This window comes from Acanthisitta chloris, unplaced genomic scaffold (genome assembly GCF_000695815.1).
Source record: "Acanthisitta chloris isolate BGI_N310 unplaced genomic scaffold, ASM69581v1 scaffold6612, whole genome shotgun sequence".
NCBI classification, from domain to species: domain Eukaryota; kingdom Metazoa; phylum Chordata; class Aves; order Passeriformes; family Acanthisittidae; genus Acanthisitta; species Acanthisitta chloris.
Genome location: NW_008660167.1, coordinates 105,496 through 126,178, shown reverse-complemented (window position 1 = coordinate 126,178; position 20,683 = coordinate 105,496). Strand labels below are relative to the sequence as shown.

At 34.4% G+C, this 20,683-nt stretch overlaps 1 protein-coding gene across 1 annotated transcript in view; it reads left to right on the top strand.

The window, feature by feature from the left end:
- SNTG1 (syntrophin, gamma 1) overlaps positions 1–20,683 on the top strand; it is a gene marked incomplete at its 3' end in the record, with an annotated part of 134,983 nt that overhangs the window by 10,925 nt on the left and 103,375 nt on the right. The window contains exons 3-6 of the mRNA XM_009069728.1: positions 9,282–9,338; positions 15,602–15,659; positions 18,204–18,247; positions 18,353–18,394. Coding sequence (XP_009067976.1) covers positions 9,282–9,338; positions 15,602–15,659; positions 18,204–18,247; positions 18,353–18,394 — 201 coding nt within the window. The remainder of the gene's footprint in view (positions 1–9,281; positions 9,339–15,601; positions 15,660–18,203; positions 18,248–18,352; positions 18,395–20,683) is intronic.

Genomic DNA, 20,683 nt, shown 5'->3' with positions numbered 1-20,683 from the left:
TGCTGAACTTGTTATTTAAATGTCTTCATTAAATGAATATTACATTTTTTTCTTTTCTCAGCAAAGCTTTCTTTTACAGTTTTGCCCCTTTAGTTTTGCAAAGGCTCTGTATTATCTCTGGCTTATTTTCTTCACCAATTAAAGTCTCCCATATTGTATATTGAATGCATAACTCATTAACTGCTTGATATTAGTGTGGTGATGAGGAGTTTCTTTCTCCTGGAAGTGTCATTTTTAGACTGGTAACTTTTGAGCACTTTGGTTTCCTCTGAGATTAGGACTAGGTTTTGTAGCAGTAGGTTCATTCCAAGGAAGGATGATTGGATTTCACAGACAGTTACCTGTCCTTTTGTCACAGGTAATTTAAATAATCTGGAATCATGTGCTTTGATTGTGTAGCATAATCAGACAAATCCCAGAGGCTTCCTTTTTTTTTGCTCTTTTCCCCTCGTTTTTATTCCTGAGTTATTAGTGGATTTGTTTGTTTGTTTGTTGTTTTTCATATCTTTTACCGTTTGGTTGATTTTGTTTGATTCTTTCTGTCATTCTAGAAGACTGACCACATCTATTTTTCTTTTACCTGAATTCTACAGAGCAAGTGTTTTCATTAGCAACTGATACTGAATGCCTCAGATAATAAACTGAAGAATAAAAATAAAATTTGTAACTGAAGAACAGTAGTATTGTTAAATTTTACAGACAAGTAGATACAGTAAAAGTTCTTTTTAATCTGTTTTAACAAACAGTCTTCAAATAATTTAATCATAAAGTTTTGCTTTATTGCTTCTGCACTAGTAAGGAATGAAAGGCTATTACTATGCTTCTAGTTCATGACAGTATCTCTTCTGTTTGTTGGGTCTGAATCCATTTGCATTCTCCTCTGCGTAGGACAGACTTTAAACAGGCACTTAACGTTCCAACAGCATCCTGATCTGCATCCTGCAGAATAACCAAAATGAAGTCAATGGCTCCTTAGGAATGAAGTGCTGTTTAATGTGAGTGCGTGGGATAAGGACCTAGTTCTTAATTTAAAACACTTCCTTCTTGGTAGAAAAGAGTTCTAGTTTCCAAAACTAGAGAAGTGCAAATGAAAGCAAGGAAACTTGTTTCTTCTTTCTGTATACGGTTTGAAATAAGAAAATAAAATGCATAAAAGATTGTAAGCAACATCAACACTAGGAAAGAAAACATCTTTCTTTAGTGGGCCGTACAAAATGATAGTGTTACTGAGGGTCCTGCAGCAGTTGTATCTAGAACGATTCCATAAAGCATCAACAATCATTCAAATGATCACAGATCTAAACTATGGATAAAATCTAAATTTGAGCATCAGATGCATGAATAATTAAAGAGACTTGCTTTTCAAAAGAAGGAAACATAGTGGGTTCAGCATTATGCTGCTAGCACATACCTGATGTAGATATGAACTCTAGTGTGAATGACCAAAAGTGATATGAGAACATTTTGTGAAACTAAAAAGCCTAGAAGGCAGTGTCATTACTAATCCAGATTAAATCCTTGCCTGTAGAGAGTGTGGGAAGTGTATGCCTGAGTTGGTGTAGCTTCTATTCTGAAGATATCTGCTAGTCTGTCTGTGGAAAAATTGGAAGATAGGACTGCTGTCTGTTAGGTCAGTTACACCTTTTTCTCCCCTAAAGTACTGAGCCCTTGAAAGATATTTTTGTCTTAATTCTGGTATTGCTAACAGGCAGCTTTCATATAATCACCATAAACCTCCATTACAGTTTATTGTGGTACAGAACTGTTAGGAAATGCCTTGAAAATAGCTGAATTAAACCATGTAGGAACTTCATCAGTTCTGATGGCAGAAGTATAGAAGATCTTTTTGTATCCTTTTAAACACATTTCTTTAATTCCATGAAATTATACTCACAAAATTTTGCTGGATACTGTTCCAGATAACAATGTGCAATGAGGCAACTCACAGTCTGTTTAGACATGCATGTCAATAGCCTGGACTAACCAGGATAGCCTAAAGCTAACCTTGCTAAAAATTATGCTTGTAGAGGAGATAGCCTAAGATACGACTCCAAGAGATTTATTTTTAGGAAAAGTTTTATTCTTTGCTATTCTAGAATCAAAATTTTTATTTTAGAGTTAATGCTCACAATTTTAATCACCTTTCATGAACATCTGAAATTCAAGTAAAATGATTATTGTACCCTATCAAAATAAATAGTTTATCTACTGTAGATTTTTTCTTCTTTAATAAGTTTTGTTTGCTGATTGTGCTCAGAATGTTTTCTACACATAGAGCCTACGTGTATATGAGATTCATAAACTAAGGATTTAACAATGTACCATCTGACAGGATGGAGTATTTGAATCAACTACTATTTTTCTAACAGAATGAAAATAAACTGCGAGCAGCTGGGAAATTATTAACTTCAGCTACTAGGACAGTTTGTATTTGTGCAAAATTGTCTGGAAGATGCTGTTAAAGGGTCATAGATTTTACAGAATACTTCTAACTTACCTGATGGTAACATACAGATAAGTCACATTTCTTTCAAATAATATAATTCTATGCTGCTGTGTAGTAATGCATTATTTAATTAAGTGTTAATAATGTCTTTTAGTGGTTTGATTTTTTTAAATTAAGGATCTTTGGGGGAAATTGGTGTGAAGATCATTCATAATTAAATACTAATAAAAAGTGAATGCACATTTTTGTGACTTGATAGAGCAACAACTCTCAGAGTAGCATGGCATTTGTCCAGTGATTTAGCTGAGGTTGATATAAATGTACCTGAATATAGCCTATGGACTGATGGAGAAAAATCCTTTATCAATAAGCACTTTTTCCAAGGTCAAAAAATACCACTGAATTAAATTGTTTCACTCTAGCCAGATCTGTTTTCTGACATTGTTAATCATGCAGTAATTCTTTCTGTTATAAAGATAGAAACATATGGTATCTCACTTTTTAAGTTCTTCTTTTCCTATTATAGAATCAACTGTGTTGAAAGATTTATGAATCTATACAAAGCCCATTCATTATTTTAAAAATATTTATGTTACAAATGTTTTTTAAATGTTAAAAAAAGATTTTTAACTTGCAAACTTAGCACAATAGAATATTTTTCTTGATTTTTTATAAAAAAATTAAGTATTATTAATTTTTTAGTATAAATTTTAATTCAGAACATATCACTTAACTATGACTTGCCTGGGCAGTCAGATGAAGTTATTGTGTTTGCCTTGCTTGCATACGTAAATTTTTTGAAGCTTCCTGAGAGTAATTTTTTATCTGTTTCATTAGATGATTCTCTTTTGAGGGTTATAAATTTTCTTGTCATATATTTTGGTGTTGTTAAAATACGTTCAATTAGCATTAGCAATTTTAATGAATAAAAATAGAAGAAAAAAGTGAAAAGCTTAAAATAGTAATGGATTTGATTTATTTTCTGCGTTATCTCTGTTTGCTGTTTTGATTTTGATTTATGGTTGAATATTGTAAACCATGCCAAAATGAAACTCTCTGTCTTGGAGAGAATTGCAAATATGTGAACAGATAGGTCACCTTTCAAGCACTTTCCATTCTTGTTACCTTCACAAAGCTACCAGAAAGAATCTTTGTGGGGTTTTATCATGTTAGTATCTGTCAGCTACTCAGTGGAGTGAATCCATTTTTTCACAGAAGTCGTCAAATATCTATCAGATGGGGGTAATTTTTTTTTTCCCCTGCCAATCTGGACAGCTTTAAAGTGACAACCTGACAGATGTAAATATGATTATTTAGGGAAAGCCTAAGGCATCTTCTTTTCCTGCAGCTGCTTAAAAGTAAAATGTGTAGCAATCAGCTAAAGTACAAACTGCCATTTATAATGCCATATTTGAAAGAGAATACTAACTTTTCTTCATTGGAAGAAGGCTTTTCCTACACACACACACAAAAATTTAAAATGATACTGCAAATCAGTAAACACTTGGAGAACCAAAAGCATTGATCAATGGCAGTGTATGATATGAGGCAGTAGCTGGAAACTACAGTTATCAGAGAACTGTACAAAGTGTTCGTTACTGAGCCTAGTAGGAGTTCAGATTCACGCTGACTTCAGGTTTGTGGGGGTTTTATCTTTTATTTCTATATTAAGAAATGCAGTACTTTTGAAATAAATCAATCCTAGGAGTAGAAATTTTATAAGTAGGTATTTGGGTGAATATTTCAGCTTTTAAGCATATGCTTCAAGACTGGGAACGTTTTAAAGTGACAAGAAGAAAAGGGTGGAGTGCTTTGCTCATTCCAGTCTGTGTTAACCAGCATACATGACCCCACTGTGTTTACTGTCCTCAGTCTCCAGCATGGCTGCAGAGGAAGGGGGATTTCCAGTTGCCCAGGCATTCTGCTGTCATCCCTTACTACCAGCCTTCTCCAGTTGCATGAGGAACTGAGATAGTGAGGCGAGCTTCAAATGGCACATGATGGATGTTGTTAGCAGAGGAGCAAGTCTGCTGGCAAGCATTGTTAACACTATTAATTCAACTTAGAAATATGACTGACCTGTGTCCTGTGTCCTTTACACTCAGAATGAGTATAAAGTTTGACTGTGCATGTAAACTAATCCAAGGAAATATTAGTAAGAAAGAGCAAAGTATTGCCAAAAAGAGGATATAAAATCTTGAAAATATATGCAATAATTAGATGAAAGAAAAAAAATTCTCATTATATTTTCTTTATTCAGAATGTAGTGGGATTACTCATAGCTAATAAACTTTATGAGAGCATGGCCTTGAAGATATTATGGCATCAAATGCTAACAAGTTGATCTATGAAGTTGCTGCCAATGTGTTGATTTATATTATTATATTTTAAAATTTAGGTTTCAACATTTTTCTCTTTCCCCCCCTACATTTTTCCATGTCACTGCTATTCCATGTCTATTCCTTTTATCCCCACCTGCTGTTTTGCTCTGCACTTATTCAGATTTTTATCATGTTCTTCCATATTTATAATACCTTGGTTTCTGTTCTATCCACTGTGAAAAGGGAGGCCTTGTTTTCTGTCTAGATCTAGGCAAATTAATTCTTCATACCTTTAACTCTTGTAAGATGAATAACCAGACATGCCAGATGAATAACCACACACTGGGACACCAATGTCCTGAACTGAAAATGTAAAATTTATATTCTAGGAAAAAGGTTGAGTAATGGAATATTTAAGTTTCACATGCTGTTAATTCCATTTCATGAAGAGTTTTGAAGGTTCTTTTGTTGTACTTTTACTCAACCTTTTTCATAGAGACAGATTATTAGATCACATTAGATTACTCCTCTATATGATGCAAAATAAATAATTTGAAGGGGTTACTAACTAATGATTATTGTGAAGAGTCAGTTAAGCAATTATAAACTTTCTTTCAGATCACATACCAGTCAGTCTGAAATACTTGAATCTTTACTATTCTCTAAGACTTAATTGATAAAAATAACATTAACTGTTGACTAAAAGTAAATAGTTAATGATTACATTAGATTTTGTGTTTTCCTTTCCTTGCTTTTTACTGCTGGTATATGTTCACATGGTCATTCTTCACTTCTGATATCACGTAATATAGCATTCATGTTCTCAAGAAGGTCATGTGGATTTTAAGGAGAAATTTTGGTAGCTCTTTCATAAAAGCCTAAAAAGCATTTTTTCTGGTTCACTGCATAGCTCTGAGGAAGATTGTGGGGTTTTTTTTGGCAGAACTCCTAGCTGTCCTTTCCAGTCAATGAACATATGTGTGGACGAGGAATTTTCTGAATTAGAGGCATGGAAAATGCTGACAACATGGCAGCAGCTTTCTGTTTTTCGATAAAATAACTACTTTTGTTCTGTTCCAGGAAGCAGCTAAAACACTGTGCTGAATCTTGACTTTAAGGATCCTAGGAGCTTTGGTATATGTAGATAACAATTATGATAATGGAATTACGAGCTCAAGGAACATTTCGTATAGTCTTGATATTGAACTAAGTAGGTTTTCATCTGAGTCAAGTTTTATTTTGTAGGCTTGGAGATGAGGTTGCTTTTGGAATTTGCAAAACCACTGCAAATTCAATCATGGAATATCATGCCGTGCTAATAGAGGGCAAAATGAAACTAAGTGAAATATTAATGGAGAAATCTACAGCTGGCACAGATTCTTAGTAAGATTTTATTTTAAGCAGATAATTGTAATCAATGGAACATCATTATCTTTAGCATGAAATAACATAAATGATCAATCTGGATACTTAGATCTCTTCTTCACTGGTATAACATGTGTTGCCTTCCAGAGGTTTTGCATATTTTATGAATGAATAGTTGTAAAGCATTTTAAGAACTTAAAGCTATTAGACCAGAGAAAAGCATTTTAATATTGTTATTGTTCATTTGAAACGCTAATTAAAGGCCTCAGAACAAAATAATTCGCTTCAGTTTGCTGGTCAAACTTCTTTATTTCATCAATCATTATAATAAAAATATTATTGTATGTTACAATATAGTGCTTTACAGGCAAGGTTTATTCAGTTCAGCTGGGTTGAAAAAGGCACTGAAAATTAAGCTTGGTTTGGGGTTTTTGAGAGACACATAAAAAAAAGGTCACATGAAAATCACAAAGTAAAACTTACTGGATAAAAGAATTTCCTGGAAAAACAGTTCAAAGCTGGTGTCTACCATCAAATTACTTATTCAAGTTACTTTGCAGCTCTAAGGGGGGGATTCATCTTTCCCAAGTTAAATTTGGCATCTTGCCTCTATACTTGATGAAGGACGTAGGTGAGAAGGGTGATTAACACTCACCTGGATTGAATGTGTTTATTTTTCTTTACTGTTTACAAAAGAAAACTTGCCTTGACTGAGCCATTGCTCAGTTTTAGATGGATTTACTGGTTGGATGAATCCTATGGTTTTTTCCCCCTAAACTTCTGGGTTTGAAAAAAAAAAAGATCAGAGCTGAGGTCTGATGCTAATCCAAAATTCTGGTGCATGAAATGCGTGATGCTTCTGATAGTTCTGGAAAAGCTGTTTCACTATGTTGTTCATTTGAGGTTTGAAATTGCAGACTAGATGATTATTGGTGGTTTACTAATGAAGTATATAACATTGTATTCAATTCAGATGTGTATTTTTGAAGATCATTTCCATCTTTGTTATTGTTAGCTATCATGCTGTGAAGAATATGTAGGTCTCTACAGTTAAGACACCTCAAAGTATTATTTCTGTATTGTAAGACTGAGAAGTGTGTTGAATTTGTCTAGGTTAAATACACTGCAATGCCTCAGTTACACATGGCACATCACTCAAGTGAATCTAGTTTGCAGTGTGTTTTTTAAGTGAAAGTCAGATTGGTAGTTGTCCAGTCCTGAAATATTTAATATTGACTTTCAATGGACATAGAAAAGAAATTAGAAAAAATACTAGATGAAACTCTCTGAAAAAATGCATTGTGGTGGAAAATTAGTTTCTTGAAATGTTTCTGGTTTGGTTGTTTACTTCTGCACAATTTTGCCTATTTAATCATCTGCTACGCTATCAAAGTATTTCTGAAGCATGCAATTTTTTCACTTAAAAAAGTAATGCTGAACTCCAGTGTGAAATGTTTCTAATTTCCTCTCAGATAACACTGGTAAGCTCACAAAAAAACCCAAATCAGGTGTTTTCAGGGCTGGCTTGAGTCTGCCTTTGCTTGAATGAAAACCAAAATGTATATTTTATTGACTTTTTTAGATGGGTACTTGTGTGTGTGTTGCGCTAAGAAAGACAAGGATAGAAATCTTTTGCTTTCTATAAGGATTTCTGAAAGCACAGCTTCAGCTTAGAATGTGTTCAGGTGGCACAATTTACAGTGACTACTGACATATCGTGAACTACAAATTTTAAAGAAGATTTATTTTTTTCGCTGAGCATGCTACTTTGAAATTTAATTCTAAAGTGTATTGTTCTTTATTCTATTCATGGTAAATGTGACACTAACAAGACAGTTTATTGAAAAGTTGCTGGTTTTCAACATAATCTTACGTACCACAAGGATTTTCTGTTTGATTTGAGCATGTATAACAAAAAATACTCAAATGTATTGACTGGAGTATACAAGTCAAGCTTCTGTTCGTAACTACATGTTCAACACAAGCTGGAGGTAGAGTTGAGGTGAAGTTAACAGGAAAAATACAACTCCCAGTGGAGCCACAGCTGAGTGTTTTGTATTTGTTTGTGTAAACTCAGCTTAGATCACACATCAGACCATGGCCTGTATTGGTTTATCCTGAATATTTTGTCAGCAGCATTACCTGCATCTGAAACCTCCTGTCAAACAAAAGGTTTTTAAGTACAGTTTGTGTCCTGAACTCAGTTTCTGGGAGCAGCATTATGAAAGTTTCTTCTTAGAAGTTTATGTTAAAAATGAAAATTATAATGTTTGGCTATTTAACAGCTATCTACCACTTTCTTAGAATACACATTTGCAGACATTTAACATTCACATTTACATTAGCCTAAATGAATAAATGTCAAGTCTCATTTTCAGCAATCCATTTTATCCTGCTGTCTAAAATATTGGACTAGTTTGTGCTTGCTCATTCCACAGTTCATATTTGTCACAAATGTGTAGAAAAAGAAAAAAGTGATGTGATTTTCCCCAAAAAGAAAAATATATGCTGCTTTTAGTAATTCAGTCTGTAACAACACCCTCTTGATCATTGGTTAAAATTTTTAGACCATAGCTCTGTGTGTGTGTTAGGTTGGATTTAATTTTTTAAAATTTGGATCAGGATTCTGCTTTTAAATGAATTTATGCAACATGTGCACTTTTCATGCTTTGGTTCACATCACTGAATGGTCTTGGAGTACACAAGTCATATTCCTTTTGGATAAAACTAAATTGAAAAATGTGCTACAGGAGTGCAGTGTATGTACTTGAGCATGTAGTGCTCGATCTACATATGGCACCGATTTAGGACTAGTCGAGGTGAGGACCTCCAAAATGCATGTGTTGTGCCCTGGCTATCCAACTCTACAGTTCTGTTCTTAATGCATTGCAGTACTTGCTGGTATGGTTTGAATTGAAAAAATTATTTTTTCCATTTGAAACAGGACCTCTGCTTTTCTTCCAGATTTTGTATTTTTCCTCTGCAGCATAGGTTTCATGGGATTTTCACATTCAGGAACTCAGAACTTTATTAAAGCAAGAAAAATCAATGTTGGATGGAGGCACAGAAACAACTTACTGAAGTATGAATATAGTTGTTCTAGAAGAAAACATTAAATCTAGCAAAACTTGTTTTTTTATTTTTTTCAGGAAAGAACAGTAACAATTAGAAGACAGACTGTGGGAGGATTTGGATTAAGTATAAAGGTAGGATGGGAATTTTGCCTATTATACTCCGTTACACAAAAGATGTCTTTGTATATAGTCAATGTTAGAGGACCGGAAACAAGAGATCAAACACGTTCTAGTATATTAGCTACTGTCACAGTAGGCAACCAACAACTATACTGCAATATGGAATGAAAAGCAATGGAAAGATCATTTCCTTAAGATTCAAGCTGACCAACTCTGTAACAAGATTTGATATGGGAGTCAAGATGCGTTTGCAAATGTATGGACTGTACTTTTGTTCAACAGCACTCTAAGTAGTTATTAATGAATGCTAAATTACAGTGGCAGGCACGTGTAACAGCCAATAAGTTCATCATCAATACTTCTACAAAGAATATTGCATTAATTCACTGCAGTTCATTAGTAGGGCGGAAAGTGTTATTGCTTGTTCATATTGTTTATTTTGGTGTAGATCAAGCAAAGATAGCAATTTACCATGTTACCTCGTTTTTCTTTCTTCAGTAAGATTTAAGAAGTGTAGGAGAACCTTTTGAGAGAAGGAGGGATGAGGAGAGGGAAGAAGTGGGTTAATAATTTTGTCATCATAATCTATGATTTTGAAAACCTTACTTTTGCTTTGAATCTGAGTATAGACAACACAAGATTAATTTTATATCTTCTAAACACAGCAGTCCTCAGACTCAAGATAGCAATTGGAAAAATGAAGTGTACTTCACATGAATGCAAAGAGGCTTAAATTGTGCATATAAAGTGAAAATATAGATTTTCCTGTGACCATCTGCTAGTACTGACCTTATAAGTGACTCAGAAGAGGGATTAATGTGCATTTGTGTTGTCATTGATGAGAATATTGCTGAATAGAAATAGTTTTTGAATATGTCTTGGTATGCTTACTGTTATCTCCTTGACCCATGAAGACCTCCATTCAAGGGAAACTAATTGCTATTTTGTCACAAAAGTTTCTCATCAGTTTGGTCAACAGAACATGAGTTTTTTTGTCCAGTATCATTATAGGTTGCAGTTCACTGAGTAATGATGTAGTAATGCAATACTTGATTTTTAGTTATGCATTACAATGGGTTATCATTTAGAAGTAAAATTGCTGACAATCTCAAGATCACATTATTTTACTATTATGTACATGGTATAAAATAAAATATAATTGAGAAATATAAATGTAGTGACTATGCAATGGTCTTGCTTAAATTAGTGGAGCAAGATATTCTAAAAGTTTTAGAGCAAGATATCCGTTTTCTAGGATTATTTTATTTCATAGTTTGATTAAAATTAATCGAAGTAGTGGAAAGGTAAAGCTACATAAATTCAGGCGGGAATAGACAATTCTTAATTAATTTTTAATTTTAAAAGAAAAGAGATCTCTTTCAACCAAGGAAACTCACACTTGGATGTCATAGATTAGATAATGAAAATGGTGAGTTGAATTCTGTGGTCTAGGATATACTGTCAATGTGTATCACATAGTATGATTTATTACTTCAAAATTATTTATTTTATAAAAATGAATATGGGACTTTTTTTGCTAGATCCCTTTATTAGGAAGTCTGCATTCTCACAAAGAAAGATTAACAAGCAACTGGATAGCTAACACAATCTAAACCAACTAATCAATATAATCTGTGATTCTAATTTTAAAATAGTTGTAAGAAACAACTTAGAACTGGACTGGAAAGTATTTTTTTTGCGGTTTGGTAGGCAAGAAGTCCCATTGAAGTGGACTTTTTAGGTACGGCATGAAGTATTAGTGTCAGTTCCAAATTCTCTGAAAAATGAATGCTGTTCAATCATGGTGTGCTTCCTCTTGCAGATGAGTAAATGTTTGCTACTTTGATTTGTTTTGCTTCAGAAGATTCCTGAACTTTAATAACTAACTTATATTTGTTGCTAGTTTTAAATAGAAATGTAATTATTTTGCAACTGTGCCTGAAAGCAGAGGTCTACAAGTCACGCTGTAGGACTGAGGAGGACTGAGGCCTCTCCACCCTGTGTCAGTAACTCTTACAGCCCCATATAGTATATATGCTGTCTCATATAGTTTATATGGAACTATAGTAGTTCCTGCTGTCTTGCTACTCTCAGACCATTTAAAGATGGGGGTTATCTGAGGACTTACTTTCTGGCTGTAGTATATATCAGAGGATGCAGTTTATCTGAGGTGATAATTGCAGCAGTGCAGTGATCAATGACATGCACATTAAAATACTTGCTTGTGGTTTGTTATGAATTTGTCTAGTTTCAGCATTCAGCTCTAGGGCATAATCATGTCTTTTGACTGCTAACTTAAACACCCATTTGCTGTCAGAAATCTCACATGATCAAGTACTTTTTAACTTTCTCCTGAGTAAATTTTGGAAGTGTCTTATCTCACCTTAAGTATTTTGGATCCTTGGAATTATTTTTTTTTTGAAGAGCAGATGTCAAATTGTTAATAATTCCATAATAAAACTATTAATTATTTTTTTGGCTTATCTATGTGGGAAACTCTCTTCTCGTAGAACCTGGGTGCTCCAACTATAAATCAGAGATTCAGCTAACTGCTTTGAAATGCCTGCTTGTGAGATTGACTCTTGCACAAGATTCAAACTTCAGCCCTTTAAAAAATCGCTTATAGTCCAGTCTTACAAGGTTTGAAAACCTTCTCTTTTACTATGCTTCATTTTACTGAAGTTGATTGTAAAACTGTGATTGAATTTGAAGCAGGACTTAGCTGTTTTACACTCTTCTGAAGAAATTATTTTCTCATTTCTGAAGCCTCTCAATAAATGTTTGTGTGTGAAGGAATACCTGTAGAGGTAGATGTAGAATTTGGTAAGCATAGTGTAGTATTTCAGTCATTTATCACATCTCTTGACAACTTCAAGATGCAGAGCTTTGACAAAAGATGCTGCTAAGTGTATGACTTCTGAAAGAACATCATGTTTTTCAATAATTGGAGTGTAGTGTTCTTGCAGAAATAGGCAACAAAATCAATAGTTCATTCAACAAATTAAGGTTTGTGGTTACAGTCTGACTCCTGGCTACCAGCAATCAGTACAGTGCCATTTTCCTGTCTCTGTTTTGATCATTCCTTTTAAATGATGAATAGCATCACAGTTCTACACAGGCCTACAAGGGAGCCGGAGAGGGACTCTTCATTAGGAAGTGCAGTGATAGGACAAGGACTAATGGGTTCAAATTGAAGGAGGGGAATAGATATTAGAAAAAGGTTTGTTACTGTGAGGGTGGTGAGACACTGGAACAGGTTGCCCAGGGATGTGGTGGCTGCCCCAACCCTGGCAATGTTCAAATCCAGGCTGGATGAGGCCTTGAGCAACCTGGTCTAGTGGGGAGGTGTCCCATGGCAGGGAGGGTTGGTACTAGGTAATCTGTAAGGTCCATTCCAACCCCTAAAATTCTATGGTTCTATGATCCTGTGGTCTGCTGAGATTCTTTCACATTTCAGTTTGATTTGATCAAATAATCTAGTGGACATAGACCTTAAAACTACTTTCATTACTGGAAATGCGGCCTTTTAGTATTAAGTAAAAACATCTCCAACATTGTCTAGCCCTGATGATGGTAATTACCAACAGTTGGTCTAATTTTTTATAAACTCTCTCTGTTTAGAAAAAAAAACAGACCTAATTTTCTCATTTTACTTAGAGCCAAACACAAAACCAGCCTTTGTCAATAAAAGATACTAGTTTCAATTGACCTATTTTTCATATGGCAAAATCTTCTGGAAAAAAAAATACCTCACACGCAAAAATCTTTAGGAGTGTGTCATGTGACACTTTGAAAAGTGGTGTGGGTGACCTCTCACCACTAGTGGCCAACATCCAGGACAGTAAGCTTCAAACAGCTGCCACTGATTAGAGCTTACTCTGCCTGTTCTAGAAGGACCACCTCTGCGGGTGGGCAGCTACCATTATTCCAGGTTTATCCTTTCCTGCTTGAGGAAAAATGACAAAATTCGTGTGACAAAGATCAATGTTAGATTCTGGTAGAAGTCTGGGTCATTAAGTCTTCAACACCATTACTTGATGTATTTTTGTCCCTTCTCTTGTCTGAAGCTATAACTGCATGTCCATACTATAGGGAGGGAAAATTTAAAGCAACAGAAAGGTCACCTCCTTTCGTAGGGATTTCTTCAGAAGTGTATCTCCTGAGTCTATAAAACTAGAATTTAGACATGCATGCACTTTTTACTTTACAGGACAGAGAATCAAGTATGGAGAATGCAGGATGCAAGGCTGCAGTGTCACTGTGAAGTAGTATTCAACAAGATGTTGGCAGAATATATACAGCTTGCTGCAAATTGCTAAGTGACTGGGTATAGATAGGTCATCAGCTATTTTCTGTTTCCCATTGTGATTTTTTGTTTCTGAGAGTAGCAGGTGATACCTCCCATGACTAATTTAAAAAGAAACCTTCATACTGGTCAGACTGGGATGCATTGAGAGGAGAGAAATTTCTTCAGTAGGATAATACTGAAAGCTTCTTCAGATGTGCCGTGTAAATGGATTTACGTACATACAATAAAATGAGAGAGGAATAATCATGTTGTGTACATTGCAGGCTGGCTTAGTAATGACAGTAATTTCCCTCTTTAGTGGAGACTTGAGTCTAAAGAGTGAGCGAGGCCATTTTACTGAGAAAAAGGGACCTATGTTAGCTATGCTGAGCTTTAAATCCTACACTTCTTTGCAGGGCTTTAAATATCTTGGATAGTGCAACAGCTGTGTAACACCGGAAGCTTAGGAAGAAAAATCACAATTATTTTTCTGTTTGTTTGAAAAATTTGGAACAAATTAAATGTGCGTGCGACTAAAAAGTCTGGAGAGTGTAGATTAAGATTTATCAAAGCCAAGTTTTACTGTTGCTGTTCCTCTGGTGAAAACTACAGAAAGATATTCAACAAGCTATAATGCTACAATTTAATTAGTGTGAATACATCTCTCAGCCTGACTTAAATGAAGGTAGCCTCATGGTCTTTGTGGAGTGAATACTCAGTCCATGCTACAAATACCAATACTCTGTGCTCGTCAACACTCATCTTGTGCAATGCCAGTAGAATTTTTCCTGTAGATGCATAATTGTTGTAATATTACTGAGTTCCCTGTTAACTCAATGTTTTTAGGACCATTTGCGTTAATAGTCACTAGCAGAAAGAGCATTAATCCTTTTTGAAATTCTGTGGTTTCACAGGAAGTTAATCTTTATTCCATGACAGAAATAGGTGCTGAGTACAGGAGTCTGTTCAGTTTCAAACAATTGGTTATTGCATGAAAAAGGGATGTGTGCTGTTCCTTAGACCATCAAATTACTCATGTCAGTCCTTTGCATACCTTGACACTGAATGCCTGGACCTAAGAAAGCCATTGTTTCCAAAGTAAAATCTGGCTACTTAAGAGAAGGGTAAGCAAACCTTTAGGTCTTTAACCAGGATACCTAGGCAAAAGGATAGTGTGGCAGACTGTAGTTTCTGATCATCTGAATTTGTACAGGATGCATTCAAGCTTACATTTTGATGCTCTGTGCAGAGGAAAAAAAATATTTGCGTGCCTGTGTATTTGTCTTTGCTTTCCTTTGAATTTCCTTTTTATTTATGATCTATTTTTATTACTTTATTCTTAAGAACCATAAATGTTTCCAGTCCCAACAGGATAAATTGAATGAAGCAACAGCATTGAACTGTTGTCGAACTGTTGAATTATCGTCTAGTTTTTCTTTATTTCTCCACATTTATTGAACACTTACTGTTCCGTTTCTTAATGGTGCTTTTTCTGTTCCTTGTTACTTATGCCACTGCTGTCCTCACTCTTTGTGCTTGTGTGATAGAGACGGAAACAAATAAATGCTGCTTTTGAGATGAAAAGTCCAAGCCTTCTTTCCTGTGCTTTTGTTTACCTGTTTCTTGCCAGCGTGATAAATAAGTGGTCACAGCATGGTTGCAATTGTAGTGGGATGGCCATTCTACTTTTGCAGGACACAATTTCATACACTGAAGTCTCCAGAATTCAGAGAAACTGATGTCCTTTTTCTTCAAGTCTTGCAGAGTTTTGAATTCACTTCCTGAGCTAAGGATGGCAAGTGAGAAATGAGATGCAATAAGGAATTAACCACAATCAAGTACTTTATTTAAAAAAAAAAGGAAATGCAGAATCAGAGTTATTTTCTCAATCTCTGTAAAAACTGCATTAGAGAAAGGCTAAAATATAATTTTAAGCGAAAAGATATTTCCAGTGACTGACAAGATTGCTGTTGATTCTTTTTTTCAGGGTGGGGCAGAACATAATATTCCAGTGGTCATTTCTAAGATTTCCAAAGAACAAAGAGGTGGGTATCAGCTTAGTATGCTGTCTTGATGTGGCCCTTAAAGCAATGTACGAAGTTTTGACTTTGAGTGTTAAGCAAACGCTACTGTTGTACGCTTTCTCTCCTATATCATTATGGTCTTTCTTTTCCTCAGAACCATTCTATGAAAAAGTACAAATTAATATTTGAAATATTTTATAAACTCTTCTACTTTTTTTTAAAGGTTCTTGTAGAGCATTGTTTTTAAGGAGAGCAATAGGAAGGTATTATAGAATGAAAATGTCTAACAAATTTAATGAAAGTTAATGATTTTGTGGCTTTCATTTCCCAATAGTTATTTTCCAGGAGCTGTAGCAAATCAATGTTTTACTATTAAATCATGGTAACACAGGAGGAGAATGCATGAGTTTTGAAACTTGTTAGTAGGGTGGTACTGAGACAGAGGTGGCTAATGGCAGAACCTTGATAATGCCCCTATGTTATTTCAGCATTAGATGCTGAGCTGTGTAAGCCTTTGCAGCAACTCATATGTAGCAAAACTGTTACTGCATAAAGTCTTAACCATATTAATTTGTAATACAGAGATGGTGCTGAATCTCTGTATTGTTTTTAACTGGCAATGTTTTGAAATTATAGGAATGATATATGGACTAGGAACATGGATAATAGTTAAACAGCTGAAGATGTTCTCAATTATGAGAGAGGAAGGCTGAGAATTGGTACTAATATGGTGTATTTAATATCTCTGTTATGTTTGTGTGTATTTGTGTACATTTGTGTAAGGACAGAAATGTAAACTTGGAAGCATTTCCCTCCATCTGCATTGTAAAAATTCTAGGACACTGCTTCTGCACAATTAATATGTGCCAGTATAAAAAAATCTCATTCACCCACACAGACAGAGGGAGGTATGGAAGAATCAGCATGCTGAGAGCAGAAAGCCAACCCTTGAAAGGTAGATGTGAAAGCTGTATGTAGGGAGGCTATGGAATAGGATGGAATGAGCCCCTAAGGAAGGCAATGAGGTTAACCTTAAGAAGATATACTTGTGCCACTGTTCTTTTCAGTATGCATACAAGTAGGTAATACATAATGTGGCATATATTACCTACCGTAGCTATTAAAATGCTATTAAGCACTGCAGGAAAAATAAGAAAGATAGACTTTAGTTTAATTGAGCACACAAGTGCACAATTTTATTTTTGTCATTATTTTTTTGCTGCAGTAGCTGATGCATTATTTCTAGCTTCAATACCTGGCTGAGATATAATACTGCTGATTTTCAGGGAGCTAGTTTTGAGGGACATCTCTTGCGTGGGAGACTACTGTCTTGTGATGCAGGAAGTATCATGCTGTGTGCCTGTACTAGGAAACTTTGATACAATGCTTAGGTAAAATGCTGTTTCACCCAAAGCCTATACCTCAAAACTTTGTAGGCTTGGTTCTTCCCTCCGCCCAATGAACTTGAACTTTTTCTTTGGACCTCTAAACAAGAATCTGATATTTGATGGAACTCTTAAAAACAGTGATAGACATAAGGTGCTTAGGCTAGCACAATAGGTAATATATGAAGTGTGAGTAAAAGGAAGTCTGAAGAATATTGAGATGTGTATTTATTTAAGAAAAAACATCATTTAAAAAAATTAGAATGTCTATCCTGCAATAGTTTAAACATTCTTTGTTACATATAGCTAGTAGGGACAGTCCTTCAAACGTGTACTTGATTATCGTAATTTGTGTCAATATTGAGTCCAGTTTTACGACTCATTTAAATAAGTTTTTTGATGAAGTCCAATTCTAGTCTTTTCCAGACAGTATCTGCTGTGATGATATGAATGCTATAGGTAAATAATCTGTGAACATTCCTTAATTCTAATGTTGGGGGTAATTAATTTATTTATAGACAAATAGTCTTTGATATATTTCTGGTATTTTTATAAAGTATATTTACATCAGTTAGCTCTGAAACAACATGATATCTAAAATTTCAGCTGTGGAATTAGATTTTGTAACTGTCTTTGTGATACAGCTTTGTTTTAAAAATCAAATTTGGTTTGGCTGGTAATTTTGTACAATATACTGATTTTCTAGTTCTTCAGCATATGAAGTGATATCCAGCATGAATACTCCATGTTACTTATCAGTGTTTATCAAAGATTCGGTATCTAAAATATCTTCTGCCTTCAGTAAAAACTTACAATTTAAATTTCTCCTTCATTAGTAGCTCTGGAGTCCCCATGTTGCTATTTTCTCATTTTCTATTCTGAAAAGTATTCCATACCTCACCATAATGGCCTGGAAGGTGCTAGTGACTGATGTAAGATGTTTCATAGTTTTGCACTTGGGCTGGATAGACTCTATCATTGTAGCACTGATATGCCAGTATTTTGGGTTTAAAAAAGAAAATACAAATAATTTATTTGGAAGTTTTATGTCAGGCTTTTCATTAGGGCTTTCTTTTAAATTTTAAAAGATTATGTAAAAACTTTAAAGAAGAATACACATACACAAAAATCTAGGATGTTTTTGTACAAAATGAGTGAAAAATATGCTTTCTGTTTTCAGCGGAACTTTCAGGTTTGCTCTTTATAGGAGATGCAATTCTACAGGTGAGTAAAATTGCAAATTATTTTGTAACATTTTCTAGAAAAGTGAAATGAAATCTGTACTTATGAAATGTAGAGTAAGTCTTCTCTTTATCTTTTTAATAACAGATTAATGGAATTAATGTCAGAAAATGCAGGCATGAAGAAGTGGTGAGCTTTTCTGTTTTTTAGTCTACTTTTTGTCTTTTTTAGTTACTCAGATGACAGTGTATGCTTGATAGCAATGCGATGGTATCAGTTGTGTTATTGTTATTCCTGAATAAATATGACTGTACCTTCTAACACAGCAAGCAACAAAGTTCTTAGTGCAATCTCTTCTTCCTAAATTTGTGTAATTGCTCTTCTGAGATAGGCTTTTCTATATTAAAGGTGATTGCTTTGTTATGAAGATTTGAGCTGTACATATTCCAGCATTCATTCTTCTGGCTTATAGCTGTCAAATTTCAGCAGTGCTACACCTTTCTGGCTGTGTGAGGTCATTTTAATTTCAAAAGCTGTAATTTGGACTATGTTGGAGATTTGTTGTTTGGTTGGTTTTAATCCTATTTAAAAAATGAAACAAAACTATTCCTCTGCCTTTTGTCCTCTGTCTGTTACATATGAGGGTGCTCTGCTCCTTCAGTTAAGCTTTTATCAATATGGATTTAAAATAACGGTGTATTATAAGGGGATTTCTTCTAGAGAAGTCATGTATTTGAGAGATCTGTAGTAGTCTGGTTCTTGATAAGTCAGCTTTGCTGCACGTATCATGTACTTTTGTTATATTTGACTGTTTGACTCCTCTTAAGTACTTTGAGAAAATCCTATATTTCAGGAAAGAATGCCAGAAATTAGGAGATTAGCAAAGAAATTACCTTTAAATCCTATGTAACTCTATAGAATTTGTACCTGTATTTTTCAAATAATGTAGTAATGTTATATTTAAAAGGTTATTTCTTTAAAACTTACTTTGCTAATTCAGGGACGCTCTGTGTTTCATAACATGTTCTGCTATATGCCAGATCATTGGACGTATGTGCTTCAGGAACAGAAAACGAGCTAATAAAAATGAAGTTCTGATGAACAAGTTAGTGCAGGCTGAAAGATTAGATCACTGCACCATTCTTCAGAATGCTTCTGTGTACTCCTTTCCTTCTGGAAGTTTGTACTGCAAATTGTGCTTCATTCTTCAGAGCCTTTCTCATACACTTTTCTGTACATACTGGCTGATAGTTGCATTTATATTGCTTTTAAGTTTTATCTGTGCAACTGTGATCAGAGTTTAAATCTTTTATAAGTTTACTGCAGTTGGTTTGTTTAATATGCATTAATATGGCAAATCTCTCAATGGGAGTTAAGTAGGCTGTTGGAATTACAAGACATAAGTAAAAGATTTTACTGAAAGTATAGACTTGCAGACTCCAATGCATGTTGAAAACTGTAAGAAAACCAGGGATTTATTTCCTGTTTTCTGAGACAATATCTTCACCTTTAAAATTATAAATTAGTCTATTGACTATTTATAATCATGTTTAAACACATTCACTGAAAGGGAAGAGATTTTAGATAAGCCAAAAGGTGAGTTTGACATAGAGTAACAAGTGTTAGCATGTTAAATTTTGATTTATACCTTGTTTATCCAACCTAATCTGCTTCTTAAATTCCTTGTAGATAATTCTCTGTACTAAAAAAATGGTATCTTACCACTTTTGACTTTGTGTATTTGCAAGAGGTTTAGAAGTTTAAGAAGCAAATAAATTTTATTTTAAATTATTATTCTAGGTAAGAATAATTATTAATAATTAATGTTAGTATTGAGAAATATTTACATAGGATAAAATGTCTGTACGATGTTTTGTAAACTAAAATATGCACTGGAGTTATAAATATATAATATAAATATAAAAGCCAAAGTAAATAAACCCTGATAATCCCTTTTTTTGAGAAGCATTCACTGTCATTTGTTCTATATTTGTGGAGAAAATTTGTTGCAAAGCCTGCTATAGTAGTGATATATGTGGTCATACATTGTGCAGTAACCTGTGGGTTTAGACACAGCTCTCGGTAAAGGGCAAGTGCATCAGCTGGTGTACCAGCAGTTGCTATTTGTAGGGTTTTGTCTGCAGCTTGCCCTTCACAGTGTGAGTTGTTCTAGTACTTCTGCCTTACAGGGTCTTTATCAAACGCAGGATCTGTAGCTGTAATCTCAAGGTAATAGAGAAAACAGGAAGTCTGTAGACCATAGGTGCTCACAGCAGGGAGTCGAACACGAGTCGAAACTCGTCCTTATTGCAGCTAGGTACTTTTCAAACGGGTCTACAAGGCATATGAGCTCTGAACTTTGTTTCTTTCTGATTTTTTTCTATGACTAGTGAAGACTTAGCAAGTACAATATTATGTGAGACTATGTTAGCATTTGGGTTGTCTGAATTTCTTAGAAAATATTCATTGTAAATAAGT